We start from the raw sequence: 26,032 nt of genomic DNA on the forward strand, positions 1-26,032 counted from the left end.
CACGTTAGCCGGATTTATTCAAGTGTATCGCTCACCATTCGGCGAATCCGTCTCATCATTGCAAGTCGCGCAAAATCGTCGTCCCTCGATCCTCGAATTGTCACTGCAATTTTTCATCAATTTAATTGACGGTTCTTCGCGAGTTCACATAAAGCACTTGGAACGCGTTTGAAACTCCATGGGTGCGAATCCCGTCGTGGAGACACCCGACGACACGGCGGAGCTCATCATGCCGGATGGGACGCCGACACTGCCGACACCGCTGGTCGACACGGTGTTAGTCCCGGGTTCCTCCTTTACGTTTACCACTGCAACAGTTAACAAACGATATACAAGATACTCCGAGACCGATACTCTCTCCTACATGTTTCTTTCGTTACAAATTCTCCAGTCGAGATTCGAATACAAACTTTCGAGATAAGCAGAATTGTTAAGAGAATTTTATATATATTGCGATATTTAAAATAATAAATATTTAAATAATAAAACAAAATACATATATAATTACAAGTTATATATGCTTAAAGCGATCCAATTGAAAATAATCTTGTATTATATATACATTAGCGGCTCTTTAAACTCACAGCGACATAGGTGGACATATATAGAGAAACAATATTTATTAAAATCGCTTACTATCGGGCCAATAACATCTCCCGGGCATCGTATCCGTGGTCATCGCGGATTCGTGCCTTCTGCTGCACGCAGCGAAGCTGTTGCCGAAGGAGCCGCCGCCCATGGAACTAGGCGATCCGGCCGTTCCACCTGGAACATCCAGGTAATTGCCTTGAAACGCTTTGTCTGGTCGTTCGGCGTTAGTCCGTTCGACAAAAGAGGGTACAAAATGCGAGAATATTGACTCACTTAACGAGGTACCCAGTTGACTGTAGCCGTTCATAGCCGGGATTTGCATCGACTGCATCGGCTGCAATTGCGATTGCAGCTGTAATTGAGAAAACCAATGATTCGATCCGAACTGATGACGTAATAATTAAATGTTTCTCTTTAAAAGAATTGAATTATCTTCTTATCTTCTCGATATTTAATATATATTTATTATCTCTATACAATGTGAAAACTCACCGATTGACAATGATTGTACGAGAGCTGCGATTGTTGAAGGCTCCACGGGCTTTAATAAAAGGGAAGACTTTTATATTTTCTGAGATTTAAGATATGTATGAAGATATATTAATAACTCAGGAAGAAATTCTATACTTTTAGGAAGAAAGAATATATTAACGTAAATATTATTAATAATTAAAAAATAAATATCATTGATTTTCTTCGTTTTAAAACTTTTAAATTAATTTTTTGCGAACTTTTAAGAAATGTATACATTAATGTTAACACAAATATGTTATATTCGCGCGCAATATTTGAAAATACCTCGTATCGTATCGCGTATAAGGAGGAGGGGCGTACGAAGGGGGTGAGTGGCCGAAAATGTTCCTAGGTCCCAAATGTACATGAGTTGTCGAGAATGGATCGCCGAATAGTTGTTTATGATATGGGGCGTTTCTATAGGGACGCTTCATTCGTCTCCGCCTTCGATAATTGCCGTTCTCAAACATGTCTTCGTACTGCGGATCTACACGATAATGCGAAAAAGGCACATTTAGATAATAAATATTTATGAAACATGCAGACAGTTTGACGCCACAAAAATATATATAATCATATGTGTGGTAAAAATCTCGTAAATTAAAATAAAGTGATTCCACTTCTATGAAATGATTATTGATTATAAATCAACTTGTTTTTAGATCCATCTTTTAATAGGACTTTTAAAAATAAATGTAGGAAAATTGAAAACTAGATTCTGAATCGGAAAATTGCAAATTAGCTATTAAAAGTAAATTCTTAATAATCCCTTAATTACCTGTAAGAGTAAAATTAATCAAACTTATAAAAGATACATAGCCGGCAGTATCAATTTACCGAGGGTCCAAAAGTTGCCCTTTCTCTCGCCGCCGCCTTCCCGGGGCACCTTGACAAAGCATTCGTTTAACGATAGATTGTGTCTGATGGAGTTCTGCCATCCCTTCTTGTTCTTCTCAAAGTACGGAAACTTGGCGGTGATGTAAGCGTAGATCTCGCTGAGAGTCGCCCTCTTTTGCGGGCTGTGTTGGATCGCCATGGCGATCAGGGCGACGTAGCTGAAGGGCGGCTTGCTGTTGGCGGCGACGGCGACGGAGGAGCCGCCGTTAGGGTTGCTCGCGCCGGATGCGGTGACGGTCGCGCCGCTATCCGCCGTGGCCGTGGTGGGCGTGGAGGGTGCGGACGGCGTGGAAGGATTGCTATTGGTGGTGCTGTGAAGGGCGCCTATGGGCGACGAGCCCTTGTCATCCAGGTGATGGTGCGTCGACCCGCTGGCCGCGGAGTGCATGGAGACCACGGGGTTGGGGCTGTGCAGATTAGGAAGGGAATGATGATGGTGATGATGGCTCAGGGAAGAGACATGATGCGTCAGGCCGCGACCCAGGCTGCCGGTCATCGCGGTGGCGTCCAAGTCCTTTGAGGGGCCGCCGATGCAGCTACTCTGCAGCTCGAAACTGCTCACTGCAATAAAAAAAAATTCGATATTATTACATACGCTAATTTATATCTTTTTATTTTTCTACGATAAAGCGAGACGTTAGGCAAGTTTTTTGGAAACTCCTCTTCTGCGCAGAGCTTGTATATGATTTTACATCGATGATCGAAGAAATATTCGAGCGATAGATGCGGCAACGAAAAGACAGCAAACCGAGACGCGCAATCGCGAATTCCGAGACGACGATCGGACGTGACGATTACTCCGAGAACTTGGACAATGGACAGCGCGCTCGCTGTCTCCTTCTTTCCGTCATCGATCGGTTGATCCGCGCGCACGTGAATGCGTAACGCAATTCTCAGAAATCTCGCCCGGGCAAAACAATTGACCCATTTAAGAGGAACTTGTACCTCGGGACACCCGAGGCCCACACAGGTTTTATGTTTAGTGCCGGGAGTCGATATACAAAGCGATAAATCACGAGCGAGCGAGAGAGAGATAGAAGAGGGACAAAAAGAAGAAGGATATTCTGAATTAGTCGCTCTTTTTTCAATTAGCAAGCACGAATTTAAATGTTTGACTAACTTAGGAGGAATTATTAAAGACAATAATAACATCTCATTGCAGATCTGCGATCTTAAAATTTACTACTCGACAATATAAATTATTACATTTTATCAATGTAATTGTGTATTAAGATGCGCTCGCGCGAAGAATAGAAAGGAAAAAGGTTCCAAGAAAAATTCTACACATAAAATACAATTTAAAACTCGTAATTTATCCATGTTATGTAAAAACCCGATAATATGTCGCGGCAATATTGAATTTTTCTTCGCGGTACGCGAAGCTCGCAAAACGCAACTTCCATTAAAACAGTACGATAATCTTTGTTTTTTTTTGCGATGCGATAAAATCGCAAAACGCCGGAGAGAACGAGAGAAAGAGAGAGAGAGAAAGAGCGAGTTGCACGTACTCGGAAGTACCCGAGTGCTGCATACGGTAGGCGGGGGGAGGGAGGGTGGAAAGGGGAGAGAGGAGAGGTGGGAAGGGAGACCGAGGGACCAGCATCGAGTGCATCGGTGCCCCGCGGCACGTGTAACTGGAACTGGATGTAACTGGACACCAATAACTTACGTGCGCGCCGCGGGCGAAATAGGGAAAGAGAAAGAAAAAAAAGAAGCGCCCACGAGACTGAATAAAAGCGAACGAACTCGGGAGGAAGCGAAAATGCGGAGGAAACGAAAAGACGAAAGTCGCTCCGATTAGTCGGCCAAAAGAAATTTATCCACTGCCAAAAACACACACACACAAGTCGCGTATTTTATTATTCATTGTTACAAGATACCGTGATATATCGTTGAATGATAATATATACGAGAAATTAGAATTAAAATGAAGATCCCTGTTAAAAGGAAGACTCAAATATTTTTAAGCTATTCCTAAAAAACAGAATCATCGGTTGAATTAAATTTTTGTTATGTTATATTAAATACACTATACATATTATATTAGATCGTATGTAATATAAATATAATAGAAATTTTGATTAATTTTGTTCAATCTTTATAAAAAAAAATTTTTTTTCATGGAATAGAAGAAGACTAGATTACGTGTTAAATAGCAAAACAGTTTTATATCGTGTAATTGACATCGTACGAGTCGTAACCGCGAATGTTAACGGTCGCACAAATTGCTTCGCACGCACTCGTAAAATGCGTGAAAGAAATTCTCAAAGCGTAAAATGACTGTGGGGAGAAACTGGGAAATGAATATCATATATCTTAGAATATTTCGCAGTAACATTGAAAAAAAATCTGTGACATAAGAACTAGTCTTCTACCTCTTCAAATTATTTGTTATGTGAACATTTATGAGCAACAAAATAAATGCAGAGTATACATGCTCTCATTTTTTTTCTCATTCTGTAATAAATATAAATATGATAAACTATATATTTATATTAAATATTAAATCTTATTCAATTCTAATTAAAGATATTTGAAAGAAAATTTGTAAAGTATTTATAATAATAATAATATTTGTAATAAAATATTTCTAATAAATATCTGAAGAAATAGTACTTTTCTTTCTCAAGTATATGCGATTCTCAAATGAATTAGACGCAAATGTATGGAAAATTGAAAGCAAATTCGTGCTAAGCAAGAACGACTAAGATGCTCGATAACTTTTCTCAGTAAATATACCGTGATTCACAGCAATCGGTCGCAGTGCAAAAGTCGAACGTCATGTATTTCGATCCGTTACACGGGATATTACGTGTCTACAACATCGCCAGTAGGTAGGTTCGATGATACTGTTGCCGGTTGACGGATCGCGAAAACGCGGACACGTGCTCCGGGCTAGAGATGGATTCGCCAAACAAGACGTCCGGCATGACACGGACACTGGGTGTAAAATTTCCCGGTATATCGCGCCAGCAGGCCTCGTCCTGCCAAAGAGACGTGTTGTGGAAACAAGGAATACACGCGTGACGCGTCGTGCTCATGCATCGATCGCACGGTGATCTCACGAACGTCATGCACGAGCCTTCTCGAATGACGCGGATCCTTTTTCTATTTTTATTTTCTTTTATTTTTATCAATCACGAGTTTAGTAAAAAGTTATCTCGTCAACGAATTCGAGGTGCAAGAATAAGAGTAGTCGTATTATGTATTCTAATATCTACCTCTGTGATGTATAGAGCATATATAGTAGATATCTAAAGCCAATTATTTATTATTATTGATGACTTAATTATTAAAAGCATGATAAGATTAATATCAAAGTTTTCAAAATTAAAAATTCGACATAACACTCTTTCGAATAATATTTTATTCATATGTTAAGTTCCTTGAAAATTTAATAAATGAGCATATATAGTAGATATCTAAAGCCAATTCTTATTATGGACGTAATTATGGACTTAATTATTAAAAGCATGATAAGATTAATATCAAAGTTTTCAAAATTAAAGATTCGACAAGATACTCCTTCGAATAACACTTTACTCATATATTAAGTTCCTTGAAAATTCAATAAAAATGTGAGATATAATAAATAAGAGAAAAAGAAAGAGAATGCATCGAATTACTAAAATTATATAAAATGATATAATTTCTTTCAAATAAAAGAAAACTTCTCGTACTAAGAAAACTTCTCGTTTCTAAATAAATAGCTGCTCTTGAGATTTTCATTTTTTATACCTGTGACGTTTTCCCCATTAAAGCTCTAATTAATATCGGTAGTGTTAGATCTCTGATTAATATATCTGATAATATTAAACCATGAAATGACATTTCACGATTCAGATTTTTTCCGCAAAATGTGACTTTTCCATCGCGAAATATATTCACGTTATTCTCTATCAGCGTAAAATTGCTCGGAGGACCGACTCGAGAATAGAAAGAGAAAGAGAGAAAAATGGATTTTAATGTAGCGACGCAAATCTCTCTTCTCTTCGTACAGCCGTAGCTGCCACCGGGGTGTACGATTTCCTGCAGCAGCGAGAGCCAGGATGATCCTCGTATACACGAAGAGGGACGGTGTTTTGAAAACAAGAATACGCTACCGCGCTCGGTTATTGTCATAACATCGATCCGCAATGTTCTGATGGCCGCGACAAACTGTATTACATATATATGTGAGAGCCCCAATCACAAAAGAGAAATACACAATCTCCGGATAATAACCAGTCTCTCTCGATTGAGCTCGGAAAAGCGCGGGCGACTTTAATACGAGAAATCTGATATTATCGATGACATCAAGTAAGATCTAATGCTGCGATCGATAGTATTAAAGCATGCTTTTAATCGTCCTGTAAAAAGACATATTAAAAACTGAAATAAACAGGTAAAATTCAACGCCTCTCGCCAAATTGAATTCTCTTCGAAATTATTGAGCTAGTTTTCAGCTTTTTTTAAATTTCTCTCAATTTCCGACGAAAAAATATCGACTTCATCTTTCTTACACGTATCTGTGTACAAGGGAAATTGAAGAAAAATTCTCGAATGATGCGAAAAGAGGTAAAATATACCAAGGACGCTATTGAATTAACAAACGAGCACGATATGAACGGTGTATGTTTCAACCGGAAGTTGAATGAGCGGAGACTACCACCTCACATGATACTCCGGTGACGCGAAAAGAACGGAAACGACGAGGCGTAATGCGTAGAAGGTATATCGATTAACCCCCCGGGGCAAAGCCGATCTCCGGGGCGAAGGTCACCGTCTCCGTCACTGTCTCCGTCGCCGTCTCCGTCGCCGTCTTCGTCGTCGCCGCAGAAAACCATGGCATTCGCATTCCTGAAATGCTGCTGCTGGGTTGAACGAGGAATCGGCATCCGGCGCCGATAAGCGAAATACAATACGTCGTGACATCACGCGCCGCTCGGTGAACCGCGACAGAGCCGTGACGGAACAACGACAACGTGGGGCAATGAGATACAGCCATCTCGTCTTCGGAAACGGATGAGTCTTCGCTGGTAACTTTCGAGAAAACCCGCCGTCATCATTGGCTATGCAAATATACACGTATAGGATCGAAGACGCGGAAAATCCTGCAAAATGTTATAGATTCTAAATTATTTATAATATTAATATATATAAATACCAATGCAAAAAAATGTTACAGATTCCAAATTATTCATAATAATAAGTATTAATAATAATAGTAATAAATATTAATAATAATAATAATAAATAATAATATATAAATACCAGTAATATTAATAAATCAGCAATATTAAAAATATTAAGATGATTAATCGATTATCTTCCTATTCGCAAATTCTGCGAATTTACAATCGATCAGTTTCTCGCGATAAGATTTGATTCAAGCGAGAAATCTTTATCGAATCGTGTGATCTTCGAGAAATGATTTAGATCGAGGCTTTTCCCTTCGTCGATCTCGTTGCAATCATAAGTGTATATTCGTAAGAACCGTGAACTCATTCCGTGTTGCGTAAAATTGCAAAGTCGACGAAACATCGATGAAGGATATCGAGGAAAGCAGCAACTGCATTTTCGTATCCCAAATAATGATGACTTCGAAGGCCAAATTTGCGTAATGTTTATTACATCACCTGGCCTCCCCGAGCCGCTGATCGTGGCATTCCACTTCAAATTGCGAAACATTAATTGCGATATTTCTGCTTTTGATGCATTTTTTTCCAGCGAAATCTTTAATAATAAAAAATCTAATCTCGCGCATCTCTAACATATTCAACAAGATTGTTATATTATTTAATGTTACATGTAGTAAATTTTTCTCAATAAACATTTGTAAAAGAAATATTTATGTGTATTCTGTTTGACATTTAGACAACCTCGTTCTCTTTGACATTTAGAATCATTCTACTGTGCATCGGTCAGGTAGACTAGAATTCATATAAAATATTTCTGTCAAACATCTCGTATCTATATACACATGTATAACGCGCGAGATTTCGCCTTCAGGATCAGGATTATTCGCGAGAGACAGGAGCAGATGTGTACCGATGGGTGTCGCGTAGCAAATCTCCAGTTGCAGTCAGGTGTGTTGGCAAACGTTTTGCGACGTTATCGCGATCTTGGTGCCTCATCTTGCTTGCTCATGCACCTTAGCTTACCCCTTCCTACCCTTCTCCTTTTTCTCTCTATCTACCGTGTACATACGTGGCTCCTGGCGTGTATTACATAGAGCACGCGTTACGTTTCCGCATGTGTGTACGTAACATACGCGAAAGCACATTTCTCGCTACTGATAACGGACCATTCTTTCGAAACGCTATCGCCACAAAGTATAAATATTTTGTAAATTGCCTGTCGATTAATTAATTCCGCCGCACTCTTTCACGCCTTTATCAGCAGAGATATCTGCCCGAGTATTTCGCGAATGTTTGGAGAGATTTTTGACAATTTTTTCAACGGTAAAATTTGATACACAGAGAAAAATATTATTCTACTGCCAAGAAAAGCGATTACTCCATTTATTTTTCTTTTTTTAAATAATAGTTTCCTTCAACAAAGAATATATTCTTGATAATAATCTTAAAATATACTCATCACAAATGTTAGAAAATCTCATTGTCATGTACTCGAAAGAAGAATTTATTTTCTTTTTTTAAAAATATTGTAAAGTTGTATCAAAGAAAAAGTTAAGTAAAGTTGTATCAAACTTACTTTATGTCAATTCTATGTAAGCAAACCAAATTTTTATTCTAATTTAATATTCTTGACTAAAATATTGCATTAAAATTCAGAATATGTTCAATTAAATTTAATGCTTGTGGTGAACTTGTGATATATTTGCGGATATACAAACTTATGATGTACTTAAAATAAATAATATTTACTTGAATACAGTATATTTTTCTCTGTGTAAATCTTTTCAATTTTCAATTTTTTGTTCATTATAAATTATATTATGATTAGACGAATTAATTTTTGCAATATCGTCAATTTTATATATAATACTATTTTATGTCTAAAATGTTGTCTCGCTTCTATCAATCACGCGTTCCGTATAATTTATTCCTGTGCAATTAATCTTGCTAGCCGGTCAATTAGGTGATGCACGCGCGCATCCGAGATATCATGTGTAATGGGATTGTGCGTGCTGCTAATTCGACGGGATCAAGTGGCAAGGGCTAGAAAGAGGAAAACGTACACGTGACTGCGTATCGATGTGCAATTAGAGTAGGAAATGTACTGAAAACAAAATAAGCTCATTAACATACGAGAGAGAGAGAGAGAGAAACTACCATATAAAAAAACATATATAATAATCAAAAATTACACACAGAAAAAAAGGACATTCTTATTTTGAAAATATATGTAGTTTTAACATGGAAATCTTGAAATGAGATTATATTGCGTTAATTAAAGAAAAATATAATTGCTTGAATAATTGTTTACTTGAATGAAGCCATTTTATATAGTTCAATCGAGAAAAATATATTCTTATGATTTAATTTTCTTGAATGGAAAAGAAATAATGTTAGATAGGAAATAACATTTTTAAATCAAGGATTATAATTTTCTTAAAGTAGAATTAAATAATTATATATTCTTGAAGTGACAATTACAATATCAAAATAAGACTATAATATTATTGAAATTTAAAATTATTAAATTCTTCCAAGAAGATTATAAATTGTTGCGTATATACGAAACAATGAACGCGTTAGTTTAAGTATATAAGTTTTGATTTGACATTTATTTTTTTCTGTGCATATAAAAAAACACCATTTATATTAACAATCTTGACAGAATTAATAAAAGCACATTTTTATGTAGTATTGTTCTCTCAAAGGCCAAGTTATTTTATTTTTGTAATCTAATTGCACATCTCTTATCTCTCTCTTTCTCACAGTAATTTGTACAAATGATCGATGAGAAGAAAAGAGAGGCGCAGGGCTGGGGAGAGGAAAAATACACGAGACGCGTGACGAGGGTGAAGTCAAACGGACTTCGGGAACCTCGCGGCGACTCTCGGCTCGCGATAGAAATTCGATACTCCGTCGTCGGCAGCTACCTCGTCGTCTCTTTCCATCTTTTTTTTCTCTCGTTCTTCTCTGTCTCTGCCTTTTAAAACATCATATTCGAGAAGAATGATTACTCATTCGCGTCGTCGTTTTCTCTCTTTCTCTTCCTTTTATCTTCCACGTGTTTGCTTGTGTTACATTGTATGATTAAACAAGTCAATTTTAATGTGTAAAAGTCCGCGGAATCGTATTAATCGCGCAAAATGTAGCAGTTGAGAAGACTTTCGAGTGGAACGGTCGTGAATCGCGCGAGTGGGAGTCTCATACGAGGATAAGAGATAGACTCTCGAAGCCCGGGGGCCAGGGGGTCATCTGAGCGACTGTGGCTTATCTCGCGATATCTTTGCGCGAGCCAATCATCATTCGGTATCTCGACCTTAGCATCATCGTCGTTGTCATCGTCGTCGTTGTCGTGACGTAAGAAGAAAAGTTAACGCTTACATTCGTTTTTTACTATTCAAACCTGTCTGTAACATACACGATATTCATAATTAAAAACAATTAATAGAAGTACATGTATGTAGATATAAAATTTTGCTCCCTCGAGAAAATGACAAAATGTTAGGAAAATATCTTTCACTTCATGATCCAGGATTCAATTTTTATCATTACTCAATTTTTGATATAAAAAAGAGAAAATGTATAAGTAATATTATCTGTCAAGTTTCTCTCTCTCTCGCGTTTATTAATTTCTTAATTATTTTACTTCTCTCTTGCTTCCTATATTTCTCTATTGTATTTACATCAATAAAATAATTCTTATCATTTTCTATAATTAATTTTCTCATAAATATTATTTAATGAAAATGTTAGGAGACTATTTTTGGTCTCATTATCACGTTATTAGGAAGACTTGACATTTCATTATCATTAGTGTCGAAAAGGCACGCGATCACAGTTCTTGTTAGAGAGAATCAATATTATTCAATCATTCATTCGAGTTACATTTTCCGAGATGACGATGTCATCGACGACTTGGAGATCCCCACATTCGGCATTCGCTACAATTTTGCTTACGTAAACCCCCCGGCGATTTATCGATCACAGCCGATTCGCAAACGTAATATCCGCAACGTAATGCCCATTAATTGATTTCCGTGAGATAAAGGGAGGGAATTTCGAGAGAATAAAAAAGGTCGTGCGACACGATTCCGTGTCTTCTTCCTCCGATGACTCCTCCGCGACACAAGGCTTATCTCCCCAACGCGCTATCGTGTTTTGCTATAATAAATATGTAGCGCGACCGCTGTTTTGCACAGGCGTTGTACCCACCATCCATAACCGGGCATTGATTAATCGGGAGAGAAGCCTCCCTCCTCCCCCCTCCACCCTCGACACAATCGCGAGCGAAAACACGAAAAACACAAATCAGCGCAGGAGTTGAGAATCCGATTATTTAACGAGAGTAAACACGATCTCTTTCGAGGGAGAGAGAAGAGATGAGGACTGCATCCTTCCCCCTCTCCCCTCCCCGACTCGGTTCATCGGCATATTATATCTTTGCGATAAATATCTCTTATCGAATCTTTCTATTAAATTCTCTCTTATATAGATTTTTATTCGATTATCCGTCTAATTATTAATAACTTTTAAAATATACATTGGTAAATTTGCTTACAAAGATACCTAATTATCGAAGTGTTCGTTATCCTTCATCCAACATTATGTAATTTATCGCGAAACTTTGGTAGCTTCTGTCAATTTTTATAACGCTGGTACAAGACGTAATGCCGCTTGTTTGTGATAACATTCGCGCGTGATAGTCTTTATCGCGCAAAATTAGCGATTGCCTGCCAAACCGATTGCCCTTGTTTACTACGCATATATATTTCGATGCAAATAAGCGATGATTATATCCGTGACCTGATTTCCAAGTAAATAAACAGGGTCATTCGTACTTTCTTAAAAAAGATTTATCACGGCTGTAATTTTGCGATTTATTTCGTCACAAGTCCGAAAAGAGAGCTATTATTAATAATTTTAGAATAACATCGAAAGTAAGAAAATCACGAAAAAAATCAAGCAGTTGTTTAAATCGAGAAAAGCTTATCTATGGCTTCATAATATGAATGATAAATTTAAATTCATGATCCCTGTCGAGATAAACGTAAAAGATTCTCTCTCCACAAAACAGAAATATATTGAATATATAATTTTAAATAAATATTGATATAGAAATTGTCTTATAAATCCAACAATGTATCAAACAAATTAGAAAATAATAATTATTATCAGATAAATTAGAAAACAATTATTATAAATAATAACATCAGGAAGTATAAATAAATAATCTGTCATTCAAGAATTACCTAAAATTTTTCGCTTATTGATGGACATTTCCATAATCATACAATAGACCGTAATATACATAATCTGGCCGTAGCGCAGCGCAACAGTAATTATATCAGCATTTAAGCGATAATCAGCTACCCTATAATTAGATATGTCAGCTATTTCGTACGACTTTATCGTACGGCCTTTATTGCTTCGATAAACTTGCGTCGCGTATAATAGATGTTAAATTCTCGGCGAATAGAGCGAGAGCAAACTATAATGATGTAGATCACGAGCCCTGACCCGGCAGATCATGCATCGCAACTTTATACAATCATAAATGTCGAGAATTTTCTCGTATTTTTGTCTGATACGTCTAAAAATTTCCAATAAAAATTACGAATTATTTCGTGTAAAATCAAGATCTCTTCTTTTCTTTTGATAGAAATTCGGCTCTAATAGAGTTGAGAGAGAGAGAGAGAGAGAGATGACAAATTTAAAAATACATTCACTATATTAATTACCGAGCAAAAAACTAATCGATATATTATCCGATTTAAATGCGAGCGATCTAAACTCGCGACCTCCATGATGGAATCCACGAAGAAGTTGTCATAGATACATTGGTTTTCGCTCCGAAGCACGCGTAGCCTTCCCGGATTAGCCACCATAACTCTTACAGAAAACACTTTAAACACCACGAACCCACATTCACTCAACACGATAATTTCTGTTGACGCATTCGTTCCAGGGTGCCTTTGGAGAAACGATTTTTTATTTCGCATGAGACTATCTTGATGCGCGCTTATCTCATTATCACTGTCCTCATGTAATCTTTCGAGCAACGTTATTGTTCGTTCGCGATATTTTTAAATGTAGCATATCACTGGTGCATAATGGGGTGCATGATGAAGGTTGCTGGATACACATAATCGTGAGAGATGACAAAAAATACATGTAAATAAAGAGAAGAAAAGAAAGAAAATTGAACTGAAAAGAATATCTGGAAAAAAGAAAAGATAATGTATGGTATGTGGAGATTGCTTATGAGTGATTTTTTTTATCTTTTTTTATCTTGAACTCGAAAAATCATTATCATTATTCTACATCATTATTCTACAAACTCAGTGCAATATTATAAAGATATTTGGTAAACAATTTAACAAAATAATTTTCTAAAATCATACATCAATATTAGTTCCTTTATTGTATAACTATCTTCCACTGTTTTTAATACTCTATTCAATATTTACTATTTAAAATATCAAATGTAATATATTTTATTATTTAATATTAAATTTGTAATATTAAATTTGATACATGAAACACTAAATATAATACATTCTCTCTCTCCCTTTTGCTCTCTATTCTCTATACACCAGAAATATAAATTAAATTTAATACCAACAATAATAAATATGACAGTTGACATTAACATTGAATATTGAATATTACTAATTTGTAACACGAAAATTTACGCCAAAGTTCCTTTATCCTTTGACTCATCGAATAAGTATTTTGCAACTATTGCGCGTCTCTGGCCGATAGACTTATCTTGGAGCGAAGAAACTATTAACGATTATATCTTCACGATGCGCACGCATGTCTGCGTCCACCGGAGACATCGATATCCGTCTAAGATTTCAGTCCTGTAAGAGACCGACGTGCGATTAATCGGGCCAAGCGGGAGCCGTGTCGGCGAGGTCGTATCTTGGCCTATCTATCCATCCGGACATTTAGCGATTAGCGAATAATAAAGTCCGGTAACACGATCCCGACGACGAAGGAGCTGCGCGCTTATCGCTTTTCTCTCTCTCTTTCTCTCGCCATTATCCTCTCCACAAATGTTCCTTGCCGACCGTTCTTGACGATTACCTACGGAAAGACGAGCCCCGGGCAATCGCGTATGCCGGCGATATAAACGACCACCGTCGGGGGGAGAAACCGTCTCGATGTCCCCTTGAAAATGAAGAGTGAAAGAAATGCGTACACCACACGTGCTTGGATCATTTGGCAGCGATAACGAATCCTTTGATTCGCAAGAAACCTCGATAGCCACTCGAAGACTCTTGGAAAACTTTTAAAAGGAAATATATGATTACAGAAGAGAGAGATTATATCTTTTGTTTGAAAATAATTTGCTCACGAATGAGATGGAACTTTATAATTTATACCTTCATCTTTCATCGAGTGGGAAAAGTTGAATTCCATCATCTAATATAATGTACGTGCGTGATTTATTCTCGTTGCATTAGTCAGTATATTAAACCGACTTGTTAAATTTCGAGACAAATATCCCTGTGCATGGGATATAAATCGTCGATAAATCGTCGAACGTTAAATCATCAAATTGCGTTTCGTCACCGCGAGATAAATGACGGGATATTTCTACGCCCTGCGAAATTATAGAAGCGCGACGACAATTTCGTCTCCGGCCAACGTGGAGAGGACTATATAATCGCATAGATGCGAGAGAGATAAAACGTGTGACTAAATGCCGCGCGGAAACATTGAGGATTTTCTATCCTTCTCTCTCTTTTCCTCTTGTACGCCAACAGGCCTCTCGCAGTATATCAATTCCTTCTCCTTTTCTCTCCCGGGAAAGCCGTCGTCTCATCGTCGTTTTCTCGCGAAGAAGCCTGGCCCTCCCTCGCGACGACACTCTCGACGTTCCCGAGACTACAGTTTTGTATTATTAGAACGCAGCCTTTAAGCAACAACCCGCTTTTTCTTCTTTCGAAACCGCCGTGTGCTTCGAGATTCGCTCGGAAAAGTACGATCCTTTATTTTTTCTCATTCGATTAAAATTAGAGTTCATTTGGAAATATTCAAGTTAATTCGATTGTATAATCAACAAACGTATTCTGCCTTTATATTCTTTTTAATCGAGAGGAAGCCCCAAAAAATCAAGCATTTTTCTTATCTTGACTCATCGTAATGTTTGAAGGTATTTAATTTGCAGCTCGTAAAAATGCACGGCGCAAAAAAATGATGAAGACATACCTTGATGAAGAGGTGGTAAGGGTGACGGTGGCGATAGCTGAAATGGTTCCTGTTTAATCTTTAGAGAATGAGGGGAATCTTGCATTCCACTAAGTCCTGTGGTGCCCAGATTGCTATTCCCCTGCTGCAACTCCTGAAAAAAAAAATTAATGAGATGTTTCGTTCTTTCCTAAGAATAAAATATATAGCTTCACCCCCTTAACTGAGCAAAATATATCGAAAATAATTCTCTTTTGATTAACTATGTCAACTGTTTAAATTTTGAAATTCGAAAGAAAATTAATTTTATATATACAAGATAAAACCTATTATTAAATTAATCTAAAAATAATTAAAATAATTAAAATTAATTAAAAGAAATATACCGAAAAAATCCCAACTAGGTACGAAATGATTTACGTCATTCAAAAGACGCAGTTACTTCGCGAAATGATCGAAATTGGAAAAGAGGAAAACGCGACGCGAGTCTTTGCTAAAGGATGGCACATCGACGAGGTAAATTCACGTCACCCTAAAATATTCTACAACATAGTCGTAATAGAATCCGAGCGACGGAGGTAAACGAACCGGAGAATCACCGACGAACAGGGAGAGTAAAGAAGTTCTCTCGATGGAGAGAAGAGAGAGAAAGAGAGATGCGGGTAGCACGAAAGACTTTTGGCTTGGTGCTTGCGATGTTTGAAGTGCCGTCGCCGGAAGCTTACAAACACCGACTCGGTGTTGTGACATCGTATTATGCCAGGGTGAAACTTACGATCTCGCTAGATCGTTAATTTGCGATCCCGTTTTACGAGACTCCTAGGTATTAGTTTCGCGAATCGTCGAGTCGCGAAACACGAGATTGAGCTTCAAGCCGGTGAAAAGCGGTTAATTAAAGATATTTAGCGATTTATATAATTTGCCAGGTGCCTTTCATTCTTCTCTTTATTTTGTCGTACATGGCACAAAGTTAATTTATTCAGGACCTTTACAAAGATTACAGAAGATACAAAGACAAAGAAACAGACATTATTCATATTGCTTATAAATCTTTCTCATGAATTATGTGGAATGGTTAAAGATTAATTTTTAGATACGAATAAAAAATCTTTTTTAAAAGAATTGCTATAGCTACTCGATTCTTCAATTGCGCTGTTTGTTTTACGATGTTAAATTATTTGGAATAAGTAAGATAATAGAATATTTCTAATTTTCAAATGCGATTTTTTTTTAAGTAAAGCATTGTATCAAAAAAGTTTTGCGCGAATTATCTTGTGAATTATTGCGGCGAAAATAACAATCTTATCACTTCCGGTCAGAATTTGCAATATTACAATCTCCTTATAGTTGTTATATATACGCTTGACACTCGAAAAAATGTCTCGAATCTGACGAAAGTTCGACATGGATCAACGACACGACGGACAACATATTTAAATTATCGAATGACGATAAAAAGTATCGTTATCGTCTGTTATTTTCCATGTACTATTTTGCCGAAAATAAATGAATTCAAAAATACACAAGTCATTTATCTTTAAAAGCGCAATAGTTAGCAAAGATTTGTCCGATGATTTTTCATTTAAAAAAAATCTAAATCAAAAAATCTATCAAACAATCTATACTTTGCAATTTTTTTAATATTAATATATATATATATATATATATATATATATATATAAACACACAAAAAATTTAATCCTGTTTACATATATAATAATACCTATTATTCTATCTACATTTTAAATATTCATTTTAATATCTATTATTTATCTAGTCGATAGATATACAATCAAATAAATATATAATAAAATAAAAATATAATCCATTTAATAATTTTGCATTTTTTAATAAGAAATACTTAAATTCTTATAAATAAAAAAAATCTGAAAATTCCAAAAAGAATTAATTTGTTCGTTTATCATTAATTGTAAACTATATAAAATTTTTATTTACATTGATATACAACAATTATGTTAGATTATGCATGTATTCATGATTCGATTATCTAAAATCGCGAATAGTATTATATAATAGAAAGAAAATTTGTCAAATTAAATTAATATTATCAGAGATTTCTTTATATTATTCACAGAGATTATAAACATGAAATCTCTTTCATTTTCAGCAAAAATATAAAAAATTTGATATTTGTCTTTTCATGTTTAATCTTGATTTGAAGACTTGAATAAGCGAGCCACAACGAGTAGACACGTAATCAGTTATCATCGATTTTTAGCTCATGTTCGCAAAACCGATCGCCGCGTTAACAAATTAATCGACGGAATGATTGCTCGATAACCCACTTTTAATTCATTCAGCGATTACATGATGAGGACAAACGACAACGTAATAATATCGATGCTAAAATCTGTCACTGATGTTAGAATATATCCCGTTTAGATTCCTTTAGTAACTCGAAAACTAAAAAGAGAGGTTCTATTTAGCTTATTTTTTACATATTATTCCTATTTATGAAGATTAAGATTTATTAATTTAAGTGTGAAGAATGTAAAACATGATAATATATATCAATAGAATTCGATGAAATTACAAGATTGTCACAAAATAAATCTCAACAAAGATTTAATCTGATTCACGAGTAGTTGTGAAATTTTCGAGATCACGACCTTCTTGATTCTTTTTCTTTTCGTTCCCTAGGAAGATAAGCGTATATGATGAAGTTAAAGTCAATCATTCTCTCGCGTCATGTGTATTTCCGCGAAACGAGGGAAAACCACATGAGACAACAAATAATTAGAAGAAAGATTGTCGAAGCTACGAAGATATTAATATTTGACTCTATTCTTACAACGACTGTATTCGCTTTTCACTAATAATTTTCATTTTAAATTCATAAAAATTTCTTAATCAACGTCTATTTTTATAACAGATGTCTTGTGTTTCCTTAGATAAAATTATTAAGTTTTGTCTACTTACCCCAGAAACAGGAATGATGTGCGAAACCATCCTGGGCCTGTCCACGGACGTGTAATTCATAAAGGTGTTGGCCGTCGCCGCTGCATTTACACGACACTGCTGCTGCAATTCTACCCAATCACCAGGTAGACTCTCCACAATTGCCACAATCGCCGACGATTTTGATGAGATCTAATAATCCTCCGAGATATTACCAGAATCTTAATGTCCGGAATTTTATTTCACTGGCATTTCGAAGTAATCGTTTCTGTATTTCATACTCCCTCAAAACTGCTTAAGATAGACAAAAACACTCGTTTCACATCGATAGCATAATTCACACAATATTGTACAAGTCAAGTTAAAAGGAATCTACAATGTAACAGTGAACATCGCGAGAATGATATTATAATCTTGCATCTTCAAGAAGAATTGTTTGTGGTAATTGTTGAAAAATTTCGATATGTCTTGAATCGGAGATTGAAAAAATCTGCAACAGAATAAGCATACATATTTTATAAATTCTTGTCATATGAAAGATGGAGAGAAAGAGAAAAAGAGAGAAAATTGGAAATAGAAATAATTAAAATGATTGTTAAATAATCAATACATTGATAAGGATGCAATGTACTTAATATCAACTAGAAACAAAACTTTCAGCCGAAAAACAATACAATTTAATTGAAATTCAAGTTTACACAATTTATCGACAAATGACTGATAAAAAAGTTTTTGTAATTTTTTAAAATATTGTACCATATCTGTATCGTAAAACATAAGTAATAAAATAATAACATATATATACTCCTGGACAAAATTAACGCATAATTTTGTCCAGGAGTATATTATTTTCGCAGCAAATAAGTTTAAATAATATATAGTAAATCAAAATTTATTATACAACGCATATATTATGAATCATTTTAGATTTGTAATTGCCATTTCTATTATTATATATATTTATAGTAAAAAGATTATTATTTATGATCCCTACAGCAATTGTGCACACATCAAGACATAATCACTCATTTATCAAAATCTCTGTAATATATTTACACACACACATACATATCCGAATAACACGTGTATATAAATAAATTACATTGCATGTCATTCGGTCTTTATCATTTGTCAGCTTTCTGAATCGATTCAACAAGCATTTTACAACCTACAACACCGATGAAAAAAGCTGATGCGATCATTAATATAATGCCGTGCCAAATTAAACCACAGCTGATTTATCGAAAATTCCATACATTATCAATTTCATACAGTATCAAAAGACACAACTCCACTGTAATCGCAATCAATAAGAGATCAACTACTATTTCATCGCGTTTTCAATATTACCAGACGTTAAGAGAGAAAAAAATAATACATTTATTTCTTCATAAAATTCTTCTTAACTAATGGACCTCGTTGCTCGGTATCAATAGACATTCTGTTTTATCGCGTCGACGAAATGTATTATACAACACTGACAAGAAGAAGCCGATGTTCCCGACACCGGGAACCAGGACGAACGCGAGACAGCTTTAAATTATGGTCGCGATATCGGAATCCGGATTCTAATGTCTTCTAAACGACAGTGACACAGTGCTCGGCCTCCGTCGACCGGTCGACGACGTTACGTATTTTCATTCGGAAGAGACATCCTCTATAACGACTCTGCTCGGTTTCGGCGACGATGATGAGCGCGCAACAGCTGAGCACTTAACGCCCTTACTTAGAGCTCCCGGGCGATGCGGCAAGGAAGGGGGCTCCCCGGGGACTCATCGGGACTTCCGCCGGCGAGCAGCGGACACAGAGGACGAGGAAACTCTTCTCCGTCTGTCCGTAAATCCCGCGCTCGATCGGTTTACGATTTTTAGGGTCCTTCTCCCCCTTTAATGGCCGGTTCTCTCTAAAAAAAACCTCCTATGAATATCTTGACAATTTTTAGACGCGAGTCGCGATTATGCGAGTTAACGAGGCAAGTTTATCAATCATTCGCATACCTAATCGGACCGGAGATATTTATATCTGTTGACGGGCGAGATTCTTCGTCCTCGCTTTCTCCGAGCTTCTCTTTTTCTCCCCTTTTTCGTCGATTAGATTGTGTGTTTGTTAGGCAACGTTATATTTTTGTATATTCATTAATTCGTAATCCATCGTAATTTTGCTTGCGATGAAAGACTTTATGTACGAGAGGTCGCGAATGATAAGAGATGAATGTAAAAACATATTATACTATTAATCAACAGACTCTTGATATTTACGCGTTTTTTCCAGCTTATTAGTATACAACTTTCAATCTCTAAATAGCTTTAAAAAAATATTTTATTCTGGCAATTATGAATATTTGAAAAATAAAATAAAAATTTGTTTAAAAACTTCTCTGTTTTTTTGATAATGTTTTTTAATTCTTTGATAATTCGATGAACATTCTCTCCTCGCTTATAGTTATCAAAAAATGATCTTGAAATTTATCAAAAACAATCTCGACAATTTATCAAGTGTGCTTGATGGCCATCGCACATCTCCGCAAAAGTCAAGTAAGTGAAATAAAAGAAAATTAGTAGAAAACAGAATCTTTGTCAATATTTAACAAATTGAGATCGATTAAGAATATTGATTATGTATCTGCAGATACACATACAGGAATCTTAATCAAGCGTATTCGACGGATCTGGAAATCGAACATCAAACTTCGTACGATAAGAAAAGAGAGATCATTCGATAATTTATGAATTTTCACGCGGGAAACATTATATATGATTGATAGAAGCGAGACAACATTTTATACATAAAATAATATTATATATAAAATTGACGATATTGCAAAAATTAATTCATCTAATCATTATTTATAATGAACAAAAAATTGAACAGATTTACACAAAGAAAAATGTATACTGTATTCAAATTAAATATTATTTATTTTAAGTATGTCATAAGTTTGTATATTCGCAAAATATATCACAAGTTCATTACAAGCATTAAATTTAATTGAATATATTCTGAATTTTAGTAAGTGCAGTATTTTAGTCAAGAATATTAAATTAAAACAAAAATTTCGTTACATAAAGTTAGCGTAAAATTTGATATAATTTTACAATATTTTTGAAGAGAAGATAAATTCTTCTTTCGAGTACATGATAATGAGATTTTCTATTATCAAGAATATATTCTTTGTTGAAGGAAACTATTACTTAAAAAAAGAAAAATAAACTGATTAATCACTTTTCTTGGCAGTAGAATGATATTTTTCTCTGTGTATCTTTTCGCGTGGTCACAAAATGATCTAACTTTACAGCTGGATTCACCCACGTGAATAATCCCGAGAAGAAGGAGAGAGAGAGAGCACGCGGCGCCGATCGGCCGCGATACGTCGATTCTTTTTTCCGCGTGACGGAGAAAAATCGCGCTTATCTCCGGGATGGCGCGCGCGAGAAGAAGAAATATTTATCTCGCGTTGTTTAGTAAACACCGTGTCGGGCCCCTACAAATCGCGTCGACCGATCGCGGACCGAAGTTTATAAACTTTACGACGATCTCGCAGTCGCGCAGTCAAGAGACTCTTCAAGATAGTCAAAAAAATATTATACAAAACCGACGGCACGCGCGCCAGACGACCGGCTTCTTTCACGCGCGAGCGCGATAATAATTTCATTCATCTCGTACTCGGCGTATTGTCTTTTCCTTCTCTCTTTCTCTTTTTCTGATCTTATCATTTCAGATATTTTATCATTCGAGATAATAGTTTTACTTAAGTCTAAATCGTAACATTTTCTCTAATGTAAACTCTATTGAAGAGCGACAAATAATTATAATCAATTAACGTTAATAGACCTTAAAATCAGCTCTATTAGCGAATTAAATTCTTATTAATGTGAAATTGTACAGGTCAAATTTGCATATAAATTAATATAAAACGAACGGTTAAATTAATATGAATGGAAGTTTTTACACGAAGATTGAAATTTGATATTTTACTAGCTTTTATTCACACAGTTGTATAATTTCGACAAACACATGCATACGTTTAGAACAGAAGATATCCGCCGTCGCATAAAATTTCAATCTCTTCAACTGCATTCAAGATCTTTTTGTTTTTCATAGAGACAGTTATTAAACGAGACAAATATATCACATATATTTTAAAGGAACGAGAATAATGAAAAATATGCGCGAAAGGCGCAATTAAAGCGCAGATCTGTACGATAAGCTAACCTAGAAATATAAAGCTCCTTGCACAATACCAGGCAACAGACAACAGAAATAAGGAATAAAAACTATTCACCAATAAATACGCGGAACAGAAAATATTCGCCAATAGGAACAGAGAATAGATATTATTTCTGTTCTTATTGCTTAGCATTCTGCAAGGACCTTACTCCCAAGGTACATATTACAAATTTAATCGAATGTGCGTAGAAAAGCAAATTCCCCAAAGCACATAAATATAGTGTAAAAACCACATTTTGCCATTATTCGATAATAATGACAGTAACATGAAACGTCAGCGAGGAAGGCTTTTCACGAACGCTCGGAAAAAACACAAGGAATCACACCATCTATAACGAGAGAAACATGTCGTTACCTGCTTACTTTGCTGCCGCTCCTCGGAAATTCCTCGCGGTTCCTCCAATTCCTTGCTCGAGAATCACTTTGTCGACTTTGAGAACGAGATCGCGATTTCGCGAAACCCGCGCGAAACACGATGCGAGAGCGAGCTGGATCGAAGAGGAGCACGCGCGAAAAGCACGGGAAGCTTCGAGGTGAGATGAGAGGCGAGATGGAGACTGGGCATCGAAAGAGCACGGCCGGATTGGCAACCCGCGCGCGCGCCTGTGCGACGCGAATGTAGGCGGAGTCGCGCGCGTTCCGCGTCAACTTCAAGCCCTCCTCTTGATCCGAAGTGCGCCGCGCGTCCAGCCGACCCCGCGTCCCGCGCGCGCGGTAATTCGATGTCATTTCCATTCGATACTGAAACAAAATTTTAAATCGACGTAAATACACCATGTATATTCTATAAGGATTTTTTATCGTATCCCCTTGAATTTGTATATTTCGAAGGAAGGAAATTTCTATTACGTGTTATATTTAGCTCTCTCTCTGTTATCAATAATATGTAATATGTTTTATTTTTTTTATAGTGAATAGATTAATAATGAAAAATATAAATAAAGTTATGTGAAAAAATAATAATAATTATTATGACCTATTTGAAACAATTCACGAAAATATTTAAGGATTAAATTTATTAAATAATATTGTGTATGTTTTTAACAGCATTTTCACGAGAGTTTTCTATTTCACTTTTTTCCTCTCTAATAAATCTTTTACAAATAAATAGAGAATATTTAAATAAAATATAACTTTTTTATAAATATTTTTTAATAGTGCGGGACATACATAACGCAATAATTTTCTAAATTGTAATTTGTAACTGCATGTAAACCGATCTTTTCCAAATCTGAAAAGTGAAATAAAATATTAAAATATCTTTATATTTATCGATAAGTAACTTAATAATTAAAAATAAAACATTTTTTATACTTATTTTTTTATGTATATCGAATAATTTCAATACTAACTTTTATAGAGGCAAATTTACTTGATAAGCGATATATACATTATAAACACATTATATGCATACATTTATATAATGCTTTATACATATATTAATATTAAATGTCAAATATCTACATAAATTAAATTAAATAAGTCAGATTAAGATAAAGTGCAATTGAAATTAATCGATATTGATGCTCATATTACACTCCTTGACAATAAATCTTCTAAATATCAACAATAAAGTTTTATGATTAAAATATGTGCATACATATATGTATATAATTACTACATTTTTCTTAAATTCTTTTATAGAATTTGTGAAATATAAAATCTATAAGAAATATGTGGAATTAAACGGCTTTGTGACAAAAAGTCTTATTCGATGTACGGAAACGTGATAGATTGAATGTCGGTCAGGACAGGTAAAGATTATGTAATTACGCTTATGTCGCATTTTATACGAATCGCGTTAAGCAACTATTGTTTTGTTCCATCGCTTAAACGTTTAAAATCGATGTCAAGAATTAAGGTCAAGAGAATGAGATTCATCGAAATCGCTGATCACCGTTAAAGATATCAAATTAAGCATACGTACACTGAAAAAAAATCTGGAAAATCTGTGAGATGCATTTAATAATATAGTTTTTAAAATATTTAAGTTTTAGTAGTATAATAATAATAACAAAATATTTAGCAATAGTTATAAACATTTTAAAAAAGCATATATTATGTTTAGTTCAGTTCATTAAATGTTAAGATTAATTAAATAATTTCGTTCTTAATCAGCTACACGTTTAGTATTTCACTGCAATAGTGCATCATTTATTAAATGCAACATTTATTAAATTTGGATTGTTATAACCAATTTTTTTTTCAGTGTACAGTATAATTCAACATATAAAGATAATTTGATAATGTATTAAAATAATTAGTTATTTATAACATTACATATACAAAAAATTGTAGATTAATATTATTCATATTAATATGAAAATAAAATAATAATGTGTAAAAAATAATGTATAAACTTTAACATAGATCCTTAATTTAAATGAATTTTGCAAATTGTAGACAACAATCTGTTCTCTTCATAATAAATATACATATATATACATATATATAAATGTACATATATATTAATTGTGTAACTAAATTAATTAAATTAAAACTATGAGAAGGAATTGTAGTAAATTGCGATTGAAGAAAATGCATCGCGTGAATAAATGTAATTAATCAGTAATAATTACCATTGAACGTATTCACCAAGATATGTCTGTCCATACATAAATATATAAAATTTTCTACCATTATATTTTCTCATTTGTATGGATTTGGTGATACATCTGTCGAGCTCTAAAACATACAAAAGACAGGAAGAATTAGTGTTGATAAAAAGGAGGCGGCTGCCGATAGCTCGCGAAATGTGCAAACGCTTGGGTGTGAGGCGCGAGCGGAAGAAGGGGAAGATAAAAACGGAAGCTGCGACGCCATGTTGGGGCGGGCATGTACGAGCTCGGCTCGCGTTATTGGTCGAAGCCTCCTTCTGGACCATCGACTCAACGCGCATTCGCACTCGATTCCGACAAAGTTTCGCACTCGATTCGCACAGGAGACGAGCAAATCAGGGAAAGAACCAATACGATCTGGCCGTTTAATAAGGGAGCTGTCGATTCCACGAACGCGATCTTACTATTCTTCCGCTCGCGAGATCTCGATTTAACCGAATGACTCGATTCTTAATTCTGGATCAATAGAGATCGATAGAAATGCGAGATTAATTAAAGAAATCGGTGTTTCTCAAGATTCCAGGATTGGAAAACTGACAATATGCGATATTTATTTTTTAGAATCTCGCATTAATATTACATATATGAATATTGTTATCGTTATAGCCTCCATTTAAGAAAATTATTATATTCTAATATTCTGTAATTTTGAGGAACCATATGAAATAGATGTTTATCGCATATATAAATAAAGATATAAATAAATATATTTATACAAGATCTAAATTAATATCTAAATTAAAACTCAGATAGATCTAAAAATTTTTATGCTTTATATGTCATGTTATTGTATTAAAATATTACACATTGTTTGAAGGAAAGAAATTTAAAATTCGTTAAAACTCAACACGCGAAAAACTTTATATTTTTATCTCAAAACAATTTTCTGCTCCTCTTTTGAGGACAACCGATATAGTGCGCGCGTTTCGCCTTAATTACTTTGTGATCCAG

General features: G+C 35.1%; 1 protein-coding gene across 6 annotated transcripts; it reads right to left on the minus strand.

The window, feature by feature from the left end:
• On the minus strand, positions 1-23,069 carry LOC105251509 (forkhead box protein L2). 6 transcript variants are annotated; one of them, XM_020027607.2, is made up of 9 exons: positions 22,819-23,069; positions 19,963-20,139; positions 18,258-18,726; positions 15,339-15,471; positions 1,942-2,562; positions 1,390-1,591; positions 1,084-1,132; positions 637-943; positions 1-308 (listed from the first exon to the last, which is right to left on the minus strand). In XM_020027607.2, the coding sequence occupies exons 3-9, from the start codon at positions 18,315-18,317 to the stop codon at positions 145-147; spliced, it is 1,536 nt and encodes a 511-aa protein (XP_019883166.1). In that variant the 5' UTR covers positions 18,318-18,726; positions 19,963-20,139; positions 22,819-23,069; the 3' UTR covers positions 1-144. The 6 variants fall into 6 exon arrangements, with proteins under 6 accessions (XP_019883166.1, XP_011256673.1, XP_011256672.1 ...); XM_011258371.3 differs by lacking the exon at positions 19,963-20,139 and having other exon boundaries at positions 637-765; positions 865-943; positions 22,819-23,068; XM_011258370.3 differs by lacking the exon at positions 19,963-20,139 and having other exon boundaries at positions 637-786; positions 865-943; positions 22,819-23,068.
• Between the last annotated feature and the right edge of the window lie 2,963 nt (positions 23,070-26,032).

Source organism: Camponotus floridanus, unplaced genomic scaffold (genome assembly GCF_003227725.1).
Source record: "Camponotus floridanus strain SB8 unplaced genomic scaffold, Cflo_v7.5 scaffold37, whole genome shotgun sequence".
Classification (NCBI taxonomy): Eukaryota; Metazoa; Arthropoda; class Insecta; order Hymenoptera; family Formicidae; genus Camponotus; species Camponotus floridanus.

Excerpts from the sequence above, each read along its gene's own strand:
- LOC105251509 (XM_011258368.3), bottom strand. The coding sequence starts at position 18,317 with ATGAATTACACGTCCGTGGACAGGCCCAGGATGGTTTCGCACATCATT. Across the intron at positions 15,472-18,257 it reads ACATCATTCCTGTTTCTGGG|GAGTTGCAGCAGGGGAATAG; the intron begins GTAAGTAGACAA and ends TTTTTTTTTCAG. Across the intron at positions 2,563-15,338 it reads CTTACCACCTCTTCATCAAG|TGAGCAGTTTCGAGCTGCAG; the intron begins GTATGTCTTCAT and ends TTTTTATTGCAG.